The following is a 15,585-nucleotide window of genomic DNA, read 5'->3' on the forward strand; positions in this document are numbered from 1 at the left end:
ACAATCATAACTGCGCCGTCTGGAGCAGTTATGATCTAAAAAAAAAAGTTGAAAATACTATTTGAATAATTCCATCCAGATAATTCTGCTATTTTTATTTGTTAATTATAAAGAGTTAGTTAATTGACGCTTTTAAAAACACAAAAATGATTATAATTGAAAGTGAATATAAACTGTGCTATTTAAATAACAATTATGTATAATATATACGTATAAAAGTTGTATCTTCTTTCAGATGCATCTCATGGTCTTCCTCAGCAGATGGGAGTTGTTTTTGTTTTTTTTTTTTTCAATTTCATTTTGATCTGCAAACAAACAAAATAAAAATTAAAAGCTGAAAATGTATATTTTCTATGTGCTAATGTGTCTTTGCATAATATTTTCACAGCATCTCATAAACCAAATGTGTAGCAATATGCAGGGATCATGGCTGAGGGCAGCCATCATCAATATTATTCATTACACCAGTGTTTTTCCCACTTTGACCAGTTAAAATGCCATGGTATGGCATCTTTTATCGTCAGTGTGGTCAATGACCAGTGGTAGAAAGTAATTAACTAGGTATCCTAAAGTGAAATGTTGAAGCACTTGTGCTTTACTTGGGTATTTCCATTTACTGTTAATTCATTATTCTGCTCCACCGCATCTCATGGGAAATAGTTTACTTTTTCTTTGCAACATTTATTTGACAGCTACAGTTATTTTTCAGATTTACACATATAAAACATATGAACAGTTTATATTGTATGATTCATTGTTGGACTGCGCCACCCAGCAGTTGTAAGTCAAACTTGCTCAGCCTTTACCAGCCAGTCTTTAAAATACGCCTTATACATTAATACTTCACTCAAAATTATAACAATCTGAAACATTCTGGAAATAATATAACACTCTCAAAGAGGCCATTCTGCATAAGAAGACCTTTTGATATTGAAAATACATTGTAATGACCGCCTAATACTTGGGAGTTTTGACTCAAGTCAGATGTTGAATGAAGGGCTTTTACTTGTAATGGAATATTTTTACATAGTGGTATTACCTGCTAATGATCAATATCAATAGTCTTTTCAATTAAACGGCATTGTAGCCTACCTACTACTGCACGTATTATATAGATATTATATATATAGCACGTCGTGCTGCTGGGACATTTGCTCATCTCATTGTTCTTTCCATTACTGCCTGTAAAGAAAAGTCACATTCACTGATGATAAATTACGAGACCACACTTCAAAGCACAAACTGATTTCAAGAACTTCTAATTATTCAAAACCCTGTTTGTCTGGAAAAGACAGCTGACACCAGGAGGAAGCAAACAGATGTGCAACACAACGCCACAGTGAGTGTGTGTATGCTACAGTTATTGCAAAGCGTTGAGAGTAGCAGTGTGTCTTTTACTGACATAATGCCTCTCATAAGAGATAATGACCACTGGAGAGGAAATCCCCTGCTTTCCTGCTGCCTTCAGGTGCTGTTGGAAATATTTTAATCACAATTAAAAGCCAAGTGTACATGGAAAACACAACTAAGCGGTAAATGTAAGTGCAAAATGATCCTTTTTCCCTTTCTGCCTACTTGGTGCCCAAGTTCCCAAGGACAATATGTAGGACAGGATATACTGACAGCTGATGTCGCAGCTGAAATTATGCATTGATTTATAGTTAACTGTTTTAGAATTGACATAACCGAAAAAGGACACATTTGTGAAAGCTGTAACATTTGCTGCTCTAATATATCTTTCCCCAGAAAAAAAGTTTAATAAAGCAAGAAATAAATTGTATGTTTCAGCAGCAGCAACACTGTATTTTGTTTTTTGTTTTGTTTTTTGCTTGTTTTTTTAGATAAGTGACATTTACAGCTTCTGAACTTGGATATAAGAGTTTATGAGGAGAACCTGAAGGCAACATGGATTTGAGAAGAGGAGGAGGAGGAGCTGAGCCGGAGGTTGACATGTGGGAATGACTCAAGTTTTTTACACATTCCAAGCATTGTTTCCTCCTCCTCCCTGCCCCAGTCCTGGGCACTGAGGCCAAGGATTTTCCAGGGCTGGGGGAGATGGAGCGGATGATGGATCAAGGAAGAGGAAGGATGATGCTCATTTTCCTCTTTTGCCTTTTTAAGGGTGACTCTCTCTTTCTCCAGCTGAATAAATAAGAGTTATAGGGGTATTGTTGTATACTTTTGAAATGTCTCCCAGTGTTTTTTATAATCTGCCTGCATCCCTCACCTGCAGGACAGTACCATTCTTGTTTCCAGATATTATTTAAGGAGTTGACAGGACATGAAGAGAGAGGAGACAATGACTACAATAGCTCCATTTTAAAACTAATCATTTTAAAAAGTCTATTTTTGCATCATGTGCTGGGACAATTCAATTAAAAATTAACAAACCATTCCTAAAAACTAAACTAAAACTAACAACTGAAAATTCCCTTAATATTTAGTGTGTTACGACTGTGAGGATAAAAGTTGTTAGTAAAGTCAAAAGAAGTGGTAAAACACTTGAGAAATATCAATGCACAATTTTGATGAAATACACAATTTTATGATGTGGACAATAGACAAAATGTGTGAGAGACTTTTTCTAAATAAGAAATACACAACACAATCAGTAGAACACATGACATTAAAACATAGTTTTAGCTAAGTCTCAAAAATCTGAGAGAGTGAAGCAGACAGACAGGGCGGGATGAGTCAGGGTCGCCTGGAACAGACTCAGTGAAGTTTAAACTGACTCACATCATCAACAGAGGTGGAAACAGGGACATTTTCCCAGATGATGGAATAAAAGAAAAAAAATTATTCTTCACAAAAGAAAGGCCATGTTACTTTTCCCTATTATGGAAGTAAGAGAAGCTGACAGACCTTACAGGAAAGTCTCAGTCTGACGGACAATCAAAAAAATGCCACATCCCTTATCATTCTGTAAGTTTAAACACCATTTACAGTATCTTGAATTTTGCACATTGCAGTACCAGCATATGCAGCTCTGATTATGTTTCAAGTGAATCCAAAATAATTTATTTTCCAATTGAAGGTGCAATCTGTCTGCTTGTCAGATCCCTTTAATTTTATAAGAGCTAATTTCCTCCAGACATGTCGAGAAACTTGAGATGAAAGACCGGGGTTAAAGTATTTGCTGGAGCAAGTCAAGTGTTGTCCTGCTTAAGTATCTTTAAGCAAGCCACAGATGACAACCAAGACGCCAGCTGTGAAGGAGCTGTTCTGCAGCTGACTGTAATATCTGATCTTAATGTCCTGTTGGGGAAATCAACAAGAGAGTCACAAAAACTGAACTCCACTGAACACACTTCTCTTCTTCAATTAGATTTTTTTTCTTTTTTTAAATAGGGCATAAACTGAACAGGGGCTGAATGATAAAATACTGGTTGCTTTCTCACCAAAGATGAAATTAAACCCAAACAAGTAAAAGTATGACTAAGTTACAGATTTACAGCAGTACCCAAAAAAGTACATGAAAAAGCTACTCAATACGAGTCATCTCCCAGCCCAGAAACTGAGGTCAACAGTGGTCGTCAGCTGTGACTCGCTGAACTGAATACTTAATTGCTTAAAGATGGGGGTAAACAGTTTGAAAATCAAACACTGCTGCATCTCACTGCAGATGATTAAAAAAGATTTCCACAAATGTTTACTGGCCCACGTGCCTGAATATGCTAATAAAAGGTAGCTCATTTTGACCATAATAGTTGTAACTGAGCTAACAGAAAGCATTCAGGACACTGAGACTGTTGATTGCCAATTCAGCACATGACGCCTGACTCATCCTTTCGTCTCTGAGTCACTCCCTCCCTCCCCTGCTCCAGGATCTGTGGCTCTCTGCTGGACCTGGCTCCTCTCTCCTATGTCAACCCACCCACTCCACGGGCAGGAAGCTGGCCAAGGGATGCAGACATGGCCCTACTAAAGAGGAAGAGGGTGTTTGTATTTCAGTGGGTGTTTCTTTACGAAGACAAAGACTGGGTGTGATGATGATTTGGCAAGAAGAGGGCAAGAGGAGTGACATGATGAGGGACTGGAAAACAGCCAGGCTAGGTCTCTGTTCCAACAATTCTGTCATGTCTTAAAACAGATAAGAAAGAAGACAGATTGGGGACTTGGAGGTGCATGAAACGTGTCAACATCTGGACTTAAACTCGAGGTAAAATGTAATAACAAGGTATGAGCCATTACTCTTTACCATTCATCCTTTTTTCCTCCCTTTTCTGTGTTGTTTTTTATACAGCTTTGGGCCAACATCAAAGCAAAAACTGACTGTAGCTAAGCTCATTACACAAATGAGCTTTGGGGCCTACTACAAACACTGTGTGGTACACGTGTGAAAGATGGTCCCAGAAGTTAAAAGGTAAACAACTCTAATAATGTAGAATGTGTCTCACTGGTCACATCACTCCATAGGGAGTAGTTTGTGCCCCATCTTACATCTAAAACTTATAAGATATCTTTATATATTGCTAATTAAGCTATGCTTGCAGCATGACTCTCAGGGTAAGGAGTGAAACTGAAATGGCATTCATGGTTCTCAGAGGATAAATTCTAATTACTTTGGTGTTTCTCTGACGTTAACTCCATCATGAGGTTGACATTTTGTTTTTTTAGTGAAATGTCTCCCAACTATTGCATGAACTGTGGTACAGATATTCATGATGTCCACAGGATGAACTCTAATGACTTTGGTGACCCTCTTGGCTTTTCATCTATATTAACATCAATAAAACTGGCACTAAGTAAAATGTCTGAAGAACAGTGGATTTCCCCAGATATTTGGTACACATATTAATGTCGCCCCCAGGATGAATTTTAACAACTTTGATGACCCCTTAACTTTTCATCTAGGTCTAATGTTTAATTCATCCTGTACTTTGGCTGATGCAAATACCTGCAAAACTAATGACACGTCATCATCCTCAGCTGTACTTTGTGTGTTGTGCTCCTTTGCAAATGTTAACATGCTAACACACTAAACGAAGATGGTGAACGTGGTCAACCTTACACCTGACAAAGATCAGCAGGTTAAAATCACTGTCAACTTTTCAGTATGCTGACAGCCTTACAGAGCCACTGGCACAGCTCTAGGACTACTGACTTGTTAAAGTAGTTTTCAAGTAGGTTTGATCAGGTTCCAGGTCGTAAAATTTTAAACTTTCATGATTATGTAACTGGAAATTGCCAAAGTCCTCTCCACACTGCATCACATGGCACAGGAAAGACTGGCCCTGAGAAACTGGACTTCAGCAATGTGAATGTAAAACTGAAACATGGATTCCCCCTAATGTCCAAGCATTTAATCAGTATTACAGTGACTGTGTATTATTAGCTGACTGTCGAAACCGACATATTCTCCTGTGGGAACAAAACATCTGTTAGGGACATTGTTGGATATAACACCGTGACACATGTGGCCATTGTGGACAGGAAGTCTCAGCTGGTAAAGAGGAAATGGGCATCAGTGAATGGAAACAGGAAGGGCTCATAGCGTCAAGTTAAACACAAAAACAGAGCTATGTTAGAAACGTGATAGTTCATATCCAGGCTAACTGGCCAGCTCCTGATCAAACAATGGGAACATTCGATTTGACAATTTGATTTGGTAAAAAGGATTTAGATTCTTCCACAGTCATTTAGTAGCTCATTCAGCTGCTCTCCTCTGCACTAATATGGCTATGAGTGGGAAAATTCTCAAACATGATACAGTGGGTTATTGTTTCCTAAAGCTGTGTGCCGCGCAGTGTCTGTGAATGAGCCACAGAGCGAAAAGTAATTTGTGTCTCTCTACAGATCCAGTAAATTACCGCAGAGCTGCTCAATTAACTTAACCAACCCAAACTCCACATCTACTTTAATAAGCTTCGGCGCTGACCAGGCACAATTCCAAACAGTGACTGACTTCAAAACTAGGCTGCTGGACGTTAACAGTTCTTCCCAGTGTAACAAATCAGAGGCTGGAAATGCAGCATTTAGTTTGGCAAATAATTAAACCAGCAGCTTTAATATTTATATTGCAAATAGAAAGATTATTTCAGTGCTTGACACTGGCTGTTCTATAAACTACAGTAACTTCAAAGGAGCCTTTTTGAATAAGATGAAACGAGAAATGTAGGGCACTGCTACCTTATGTATCTAACTTTGATTTACAAGTCAGTGCAAACACATTTCCGGCATGAACCTGTCCAATCAAACCGACTGCTCACATGATGTAAATACATTTATTGAAAACACAAAAACACCTTTTCACAAAGGAAAAAAAAAAGAAATGGCACATTTTTTTTCTTCAACTGAAAGTCTGCTTAACAATATTTCTTGGATGTGGTAAATACAAACCCACTGACACACTTTTCTTTGATCTGATACAAAATGTAGTGGCTTAGATATTGTTGTGGAAGCTTTTGCTATAAATGGACAGTGAAGACAGAACAGGAGCAAGGAGTAACAGAAAAGAGTTTCATGTCCTGTCATCTGATTATTTTAGAAAACAAACTACAGCTATGTTAATAAAGTGTGAAAGATAAAAATGTGTAAAAAATGTAAAAAAAAAAAAAAAAAGAACAACCAATAAATAAATATGAAACGCTACATCACCTTCACCTACATCACCTTAGCAGAGTATTAAAAGATGTTTTAAAATCAACTGGGATGAGATGACAGATTGACAGGAAGATTCACTGTCAGGGAGCAAAGCATCAACCTGGAAACAGCATCTGCTCAATGTCGCTGCGAATCTCAATCCATCAAATCAGGTGGTCTTGGTCCAATTATCTGGGGCAACACAAAGCAAAAGACAAGCTTATAATTCATTTACTGCTGAAATAAAAGAAAAAACACTGCTGAAACAATCAGACAAGCTCTAAAACAGTTAATATATGGACCTTGAAGTGAAACTGAAATGAATTTGATTCATATTTGAAATATGAGAATGTTGGTCACACTGGGAAAGTTACCCTGCCATTGGTATTTGTTATTATTGTTTACATTACAGTGATAACACAAACAAATAGCTCATTAGATTACACGATAATGAAAAGTCGTATGTTGCAAGACATCAAAATAAAGCACCTCTTACCTGTCCAGACGGTTGACAACGTCTCTCACAGTGTTGATGAGATTCTCGTGTTCTTGGGGGTTAGTGACAATGATGCTGTGGAGCTTCTTCATGTAGGAGTCAATGGTTTCAAGGGTGGGTGTCTCTCCACTACCTGTAGGACAACAAGTATGTGATGTCAGAACTTGAAGTTTTCTTGTCCCGTGTTTGATTTTCAAGTGAAAGATGTAAGATGTTAGATGAAAGATGCTGCGATAAAATGAACCTTCAAAGGTTACATTTTACAAGCTACCAAATAGGATATCTTACAACCTCTGAGTTTTTACAGAGTATTCTTACGCTTCATGCAGTGCTGTTTATTTTTAACCACTGCCTGCCCACTGCAAAATGCAGTCAGCTACAGTGTGAACAAAATCTTGGCTTTTTCTGTCAGCCCAAATAGCTGAACACCAGAGACTGGAACCCTTTAATGACAAGACTGATCAGAATGAAAATGATCCAGGCACAACACCACCCTCCACTACGTGTCACTATTGATGGTTATTTTCTGCGCGAACCATCAAAGAAGGTCCTGAGACTGGATCAAAGAGTCAGTCTGGCCAACATCAGGCCAAGGCCTATCATCAGCTTGACAGGATGTTTCCGGATTTTCCCTCCAAAAGTTTACAAAGTTGAAAGGTGTGTCAAAGTAATATATTTATCAAAACCATCAAAATTATGATGTGCAAAAGTAAGTTTTAGAAATAACAGCAATTACAGAAAAAAACATAGATTGCCCCTTGTACACTCAGATGTACACATGCTTACACTTGGAAGAAGCTTTGATACTGATGTTACAAGTTTTTAATTTATTGACATTTGTGTCTAAGGATTACAGGTATGGGTATCAAAATCAATATTGGTTTATAATGTGCTTTGATCAGTATAAGCCCAAGAGCCACATTGTACACTTTCAGAGATAAAAGCAAAGCAGTTTTGTTTTTTTCCACACTCAGCAGAATATTGATTTAAAAAAAGGAGTAGGATTCATTTTTGTACAAGATTCCCAAAACTAATGGTCCAAGTCTGTACTGTCATAATGAATGAGACAAGAACTCTATGTCAGCAAATATCGGAAAAACCTAGGAGGCTGCAAAAATGCCCAACATAAGAAGTAATCTAGGGTGGTGTTGAGTCATTTACTGAATATATTATTGTATTATTTTTATTGAAATAATACTTATTCTATGGATTTTTTGTTGTGCATCTGTAACTGGGAGTCCCACTGAATAAACTGATACTGGGGCAGTGCTGCTGGCTGTTCTCACCTGGCAGAGGTAAAGAGGAGAAGCTGGAGGTGAGCGCCTGACGCAGGGTCTCCAGGTGTTGCTGGAGGAGGCCATTGCGTCCCCTCTCTTGCATCACGTCGCCTTCCAGCCTCTCCACTGCCCCGCGCATGCTCTCCACATGCTTCTGCAGCGCCGCGTTACGCTCCTCATACTCCATGTTGGTCTTACGTAGCTGCCGCATCTCAGCTTCACGTGCTGTTGAGGAATACACAAACACACACACACAAACACAGAGAAACAGAAACAACAGTCGATTAGAAGAGGAGTCTAGAGAGATGATGCAGCAAGATACAACAGCTGTGGTCATCATAAATTTCTTATGTGCTCAAAGAGGTGTGTTCTTTTTAAGATTAGGGCATGACTGAGTTCGGTGGGATGTGGAACTATTCTGGGACGATGGAGCACTATAAAACAAAGTTCTCCTGAGGTAGTAGAGGACTGCGTTCAGAAACACTTAGACAAATGGAGGTTTTAAAAAGTCACAGCACACAAAGTACAAAGTTATTTCTCAACAGTGCAACTGGCTGCGTTCAGGCTCTTTACCTTTGCTGTGGTTGAGAAACTCCTCTGTGAAGATTGGTATGTCAAACACAGTTCTGTCCTTCCCTTCTGCATCCTTCTGTTAATTGCCAGAGACAGTAAGAGGGAAGCAGATAAGCTGAACAGTGTAACCATTTGGCAACACAAACTGACAGCGAGAGGTGGTCATTTATCTAACTGGGCTGTAGGTGGGTGGGTAATTGATTTCACATCTGGCCACAGGGGAAATACAGCGAGAGTTTAAGAAATGAGGAGGTAGAGGTAATTTCATCTACAGTGCTCCTACGATATCAAGGGCTCTGAAATGGTTTGCAATAATTTGATATAAAATGTATTTCACAACAGCAGCACAAGATATAGTGCAGGTTTCCCTTGTACACTCTCCTCCTCTGAAAGGATGCATCATCTTTCCTCATTTCTTTTTTCTCATAATGAAATTTATGCTGAATTCCGCGTCCTTTTGAAATCTAGAGGGGAAACACTGGTATTCCCACAGGAATGCTAATTCCCATAAAGTCACCTTGGCTCTAGCCCTTCAGAGTATCCGGAAAGATTTACAAAGGAAACCTCTTAATTACATGCAGAACTTAATAAAAATGAATTACACACTTAGTAGAAGCCAAGTGTTTGGATCACAAACACTGCACCAAAGCGGATTAACCCAGCTTTAGTGATGCAACAATAAGCACTTAATGTGTAGAGCAGGAGGGGGGCAAACACAAACAGATTTAGAGGTTCCTGGGTGAGAAAATAACAAGAACAAACTCCTACCAAGATTACACAAACTCAAAATGATTTACTTATAATTATCTTTTTTTGCATTGTTGATGTGTCTCTGAACAGGCACTGAGGTCATTCTGATAAGCTCTTGTGCTTTCTTTGCCTGGACAGAAAGTGATTGTGAGTGCGATAGGACGGGGATGAGTCACTGACCTCGTGCAGGGCCTCGTTGGATACCTGGTGCCCAACATCTGGAGAGGAAGGAAAGAATAAAGAAAGAGGACAGCAGATGATTCATGTGGCCCCTGGTGCAGCATGCCTCTACCACATTGTGAACTGCTAAAATTAATAAAAGTAATTTAAAAAAAAAATCCCACCACTACACTCCATACTGTGATTCAACTGAAAGGACTCCATCTACTTCAGTGGAGCACATTTCTCATAACTTTTTGTCAAAGCAGAGCTGTTTATGTCATCAACATTTTTGATATTTAAACTGAGATTTATCCACCGTAACAAAATCAGAACAGATGATACAGACCATGTGTTGTGTGAGCAAAGTGACAGCTCCTTGGCCTCAAGCTGAACTATAACTTATAACCTGAACTACAACGAACTTGTAAAGTATCCCCTTTCGTGGCCATATTTCCATTGACTGAACAAAGCAAATAGTGAGTTCTGAGTTCCTACACCAAATACTGGAATATATTCAAAATATGCAGTAATTCAAAATACCAAGAAGTAAGTTCAAAATCTTTTGGGTGAGTGGTCCAAGTAGGAAAAGATTTCGGAGCCATGGCAGTGTTTGTGCCGCGGTCTACCTGCAGGTCCTGCCTTATGTCTCTTTTTCTGCAGACATCCTGTTTCAGATTTAAGCAACTACATAAGGTCTACTTGAAAGACTTTCAATCTGTAAGTGTTGCCCATTAAAGACCAAAATGTTCTACTTTATAATGCACATGAGCTCTCTTTGATCCCATGGTTATTTAATGCCTTGCTCCTGAAGATCACCCCAAAACTTTCAAGCCAGAACAGAGATTTCAAACTTCCATTTCCACTTCCAAAGAAAAACAGAAACTACAACATACTGACTACTTGCTGCAGGGTATGGCTCATTCATGGCTCGTTATTTACAGATTCATGCTCGTTTTTTCAGGAATTTTCCACCCAAAATAACACCTTGTCTATCCAAAGATCACATATGAACCATGTGACTTCTAAGATGGTACAATCTCAAATGATTGTTGGCCAACTGCCAATCTATCAAGGTTTAGTGTTTGATGCTAACTTTCCAACCTGCAGCTTTTCTAAGCAGATCTCACCTCCCCTGTGCCGCTTGCCCTTCTGCTTCTCCTGGACCTTCCTGGTGAAATGTTTGTAGGCCTCTGTCTTCTGGTACTTCTCCAGCTCCCGCATGTAGCGCTCCTTATCTCGCTCTGCCTCATCCAAGTATCGCTGCAGGGACAAGAAAGAAAGGTGAGAAGAGCTGGGAAGACTCTGCCAAAAATGAGGAAAATGAGATTTGGTGAAACACGATGAGGGGGGATTGTGGGTGTGATGGCATTATGAGTGGGAGTAATTATTCCTAATCAGGATTAGTTCCATTCAATAGACAAAAATCAGCAATTTCCAATATTAATAACCTACATTCACACAATGTTTGCGACGAAAAAATGCATCTTGTAATATAATTAGTTTAGGAATTAGGAGAAAAGCTAATAAACCCATCTACATGAAAAGACTTTGTCCCAGGACACTGTGAAACTCACTCAGCTGTGAACTCTGTGTAAAACAACAATGTGATACAAAGCAGTGGCAAAGCTGTCCGGGTTCGATACCACCTTCGGATTTAAATACAAATCATGCCCAGACTTATTCAATCTTCTCTGGAAAGATAAGAAAAACTGAAAGTGAAAGATCATAGTTTGAATAATATAAAAACTGACAAAGGTGAAGAATTTAGTTGATTGAATGTAAAGAACTGATGCTGGCATTTCATTAAATGCAGTTTAAAAAAGTGGTCACGGGATGTCCTAACATGCATATGGCATCTTTCAGATGAACTTCTGAGCTGTTGACGAAACTTAAAGATAGTGGAAACTGATTATGATTTTGGTGATTGACATTCTGCCATATTTTGAAAAGCACACCTGAGTTTTCCCTAACTGGAGCAGTGGTATCAGTCAGAGATCTTTGAGTAGAGGGACAAATTCTTATGAAAAGTTTTCCTGTGACTGTAATTATGTTTCTTATATCAGTTCTTCAACTACTACTTCTTACACTATTAGAAAGCAACTTTATCCTTTGTTAACTTTTTTTTTTACAATTCACAGTTGAGGGCATCTTTAGGATTCATCTAAGACATTATACAAGATGCCATCAAACTATGGCAATAACAATCTATACATAGATGTCAAAGAGCTACCAAACATAGTCATGTATTAAGTCAGTTTTTTCTCAGCTCCAAACCACTGACACCACACACTCTACAGGCTTTTGTTCCTGCACTTTTTGTGCACAGTGAAAAATTAGATGAACTCTGTTGGTTTAAGAGAGTGTTAAATCTGGCTGGGGATAATCTTAAGTGTTGGCGTGTTGCAGGTTAATATTTCAGCTCAGTCTTCTGGGGAACGAATGAGGCAATTACTGAAATCCATAAATAAAGACAATTAAAAATCCACCATCTTGTTAATCAAAAACCTACACAGGTCCCGCTGCTGGCCGCTCCTGTGTGTGGTGTGTGTTTATTTTCTCCCATTGCTACTTAAGAACATTCACCCGGATTATTTAATATTGCTGCACTAATCTATATGAATTCTTAAATAGAATTTTACGCACTTTGTATGTAATCATTCACAGAGTAACATAGAAAGTGGAAAGGAAAGAAATGCAGAAGTTTGATGCATTATTCTTCACAGTTATATGCTCAGTGTGTAATCCTGTCAGGAACTCCTTCACTGACCTGCTTCTCCTCAGGGGGCAGCTTGCTCCACTCATTGCCCAGCATCCTCGTAATCTCTGGAAAGGGCACGTCTGGACGCTCTGCCCGTAGCTGCTCCCGTCTGTCGTTCATGAAGCGAACGTAGCCCGTTAGGGGGGCCTTGGGTGCATTGCTGTCCTTCATTGGCTTCTTCCTCTTCCTCCCCTTGGTCCAGCTGCCACGTCGGGGTTTCTGAAAAGATAACAAAAACAGATATGTTTTGAAGGTTCAGGTAGCAATCCCCCCAAGAAATACACTGACAGGACATTCTTGGAGTTTGACTTGGAAAAAGTGCATGTCATTTGATATCTGTGTGCTGAGCTCTTACCTCATCTCCATTTCTCTGGTTGTTGCTGTCAGTATTGGCTCCAGGAGAGCCTGTCTGCTCCTCCATGACTTCTATGACTACAGGGGCAATCTAAAGGAAAACAGTGGGAGATGTTAGAGGACATAACATCTCATACCAGTATGGTAACAGTTACAAAGTAGTATGTGGTATTAATATATAATCTGGAAAAGCCAGTGATTAGTTAAAGTAAGATCTATACCATCTGGGAGAAGCAAATGCACAAAATGCAATAACACACTGCTGTGTAACAAAGCTGGGTTAGGCATTTTTAGACATGGTTTGATTGTGGCACAGAGACATTATCACCAGCGATGACGCCCCAGCCAGGAAATTGAGAGCAGACTGTTCTTTCTAGAGGCGTATCGCCTTTTCAGCTTTTCATCCAAACTCCTCCTAGCCTTGGCTCAAAACCTTCTCTTGGCCAGCCACATTTCCTCTAATAGAAATGTCTTGCTGCTATCAATCATTATTGAGAAAGTGAATAAAAAAAATATAAAAAAAAAAACAGCCTCCCCAATCGCCTTCACTCCTCTGACGCTAATGTGGCCTATTTTCAACGGGAGGAAGTAGTGTTGTGGTACTGCCTCATTAATTTGAGTTAAGAGAACGCCTACATGCTACAAACCTCTATGGAAAGACTATTTTGATCTTTGTAGTCCAATTATTAGTTGCAAAAAAAAGTTAGCTTGACAAAAATTTGTTTTTAAGATAAAAGTATAAAATATTAACATTTTTTCACTCTTAAAACCACCTAACAAAACCTTAAATTATCAAATATATGTTAAAAAAGACCAAATTAATTAAAAGTGCACCTATTTAAAAAGTATGCTGACTCAGGGTCATTAAAGCTCTGAAAACAGGAATAATACCACCGTGTTTTAACCTCTGAACTCTTCCAAATCACTGTGTGGGAAGTGAGCCTCTGTATCCTGGATGTGGTTTCTGCCCCCCTGCCACTAAATGTTGTGGGATAGATCACAGAGGAATTAGCCAGTCTACCACAAAAAGTCCTTTTGGGAAGGGGGGAATTCCCCTTAGAGCAAACAGTTAATGGTTGTGTCAAGGGTTGTGTTTCAAACATTTCTGTTTATGCCTGCATCTTCCAGAGCCCCCATGTGTCACCTATTCTGTAACATGTATTTGAGCAAGCCTGAGAAAAACCTTCACTTTTAGAAAGTGTAGGTAGGGCTGTAAGAAACTAAAGCTTAATATTTTAATATATGTATATATGTCAAAAGCGACAAAAAAGTAAAGAGAATAAAAATGACTGAAGTCTCTGTGGTATAACGCTTTAATTTCAAATATTGGCTGTGCAGTAGTGCCCTCTGCTGGACGAGGGCTCATAATGCATGACTCAATTATAAATTGCGTGGAGATTTACCTGGTCAGGCTAATGCAACATTGCACTGTGGTGTCTCATAGTTTCACGAGTTGTACACGTTGGGCTTATCTTTTAAAACTTCAAAACACCGCTGTGTGTATTTAAATAGTATAGGACTATTGCATATTCTAGCATTTAAATTACTTTATTCTACTGCATGAATCCCTGAATAGGCTAACCTCGCAACAAGAGAACTAAGGCCAGCAAAGGCTTGTAACGGTGCTATTCCTATATTACAACGAAGAGAGAATGCTAAATGTGGTATTTCATGCTGTTTGTGTCTTTCTTTTGCTTATAATCTTAATGTACGGCACGTAACACTTCTGTGTGAAGCCCCAGTCAACAGTGATAGCAGCGTCGGCTAGTGATAATGTTAAGCTACAACACTGAAAGCAAACACTGGGTCAGTGTGTTCACATATCATCACACCAGCCAGCGAGTTTGACTTAGCTGCTTATGTACCACGTTAAACTGAGATCCTGACAACATTCATTCAAACCGTACGGCCAGCTGGCAAAATGCACCGTTATTGGCTATTGTCAGCTGTATTAACTTAGCTACACGAGCTAACATCAACGGTAACAGCAACAATACACGAAATGCGGTCTTCAGCACGACGACATATTACTGTACGGCGGTTAAATATCTGATACTCGTGACGACTAACGTTGAATTTATCATTTAAAGAAACAATGGTCAATCATTAGCATTTTAGACCTCTGAGCTAACAGCTAGTTGTGCTTCTAGCTAGCTTTAGCAAGCTGTTAGCTTGCAGACGGGAAGCTAATGCCTTACAGTACTTTGTGCTAACTCTTCAAGATGCGATCTTAAACATCATTAAATGATAAGAATACATATGGCAAAATCACCCACTTGAAACTAACCTTAGATAAGGTACTCCGTGGCTCTGCCTGCCCAAATGATTTTCCTAATCAAAACAATGCTGGGGCTCTCCATAGAATCGTAACACATAGATAAGCATGTACCCTTAAACGTCGCCTTGCCAAAATACTAGGCTATTATTTATGCCTGTATGTTTTAAGATATCACCAAATTTTGATTGTGCTTTCTTAGACATCAGAATCTTAAGGCAATACACCGGCTTACAAAATGTCTACATTACATGGTAATGAAAAATGTTAAGCACTTAAGCAGTAGTTGACTGCTACTGGATATATTCTAATTCAGCCCATAATCCCTACACACCAGAACCATCAGTATTAAAGA

The 15,585-nt window shown here is 39.0% G+C and overlaps 1 protein-coding gene across 5 annotated transcripts; it reads right to left on the reverse strand.

The window, feature by feature from the left end:
- Positions 1-6,253: 6,253 nt before the first annotated feature.
- hmg20a (high mobility group 20A) lies at positions 6,254-15,311 on the reverse strand. 5 transcript variants are annotated; one of them, XM_041037454.1, is made up of 10 exons: positions 15,243-15,274; positions 13,861-13,933; positions 12,957-13,046; positions 12,611-12,820; positions 10,971-11,103; positions 9,862-9,899; positions 8,932-9,007; positions 8,368-8,583; positions 7,075-7,214; positions 6,254-6,777 (listed from the first exon to the last, which is right to left on the reverse strand). In XM_041037454.1, the coding sequence occupies exons 3-9, from the start codon at positions 13,020-13,022 to the stop codon at positions 7,078-7,080; spliced, it is 876 nt and encodes a 291-aa protein (XP_040893388.1). In that variant the 5' UTR covers positions 13,023-13,046; positions 13,861-13,933; positions 15,243-15,274; the 3' UTR covers positions 6,254-6,777; positions 7,075-7,077. The 5 variants fall into 5 exon arrangements, with proteins under 5 accessions (XP_040893388.1, XP_040893387.1, XP_040893389.1 ...); XM_041037453.1 differs by lacking the exon at positions 13,861-13,933 and having other exon boundaries at positions 15,243-15,311; XM_041037455.1 differs by lacking the exon at positions 13,861-13,933 and having other exon boundaries at positions 15,232-15,250.
- Between the last annotated feature and the right edge of the window lie 274 nt (positions 15,312-15,585).

Source organism: Toxotes jaculatrix, chromosome 5 (assembly GCF_017976425.1).
Source record: "Toxotes jaculatrix isolate fToxJac2 chromosome 5, fToxJac2.pri, whole genome shotgun sequence".
Lineage (NCBI taxonomy): Eukaryota > Metazoa > Chordata > Actinopteri > Toxotidae > Toxotes > Toxotes jaculatrix.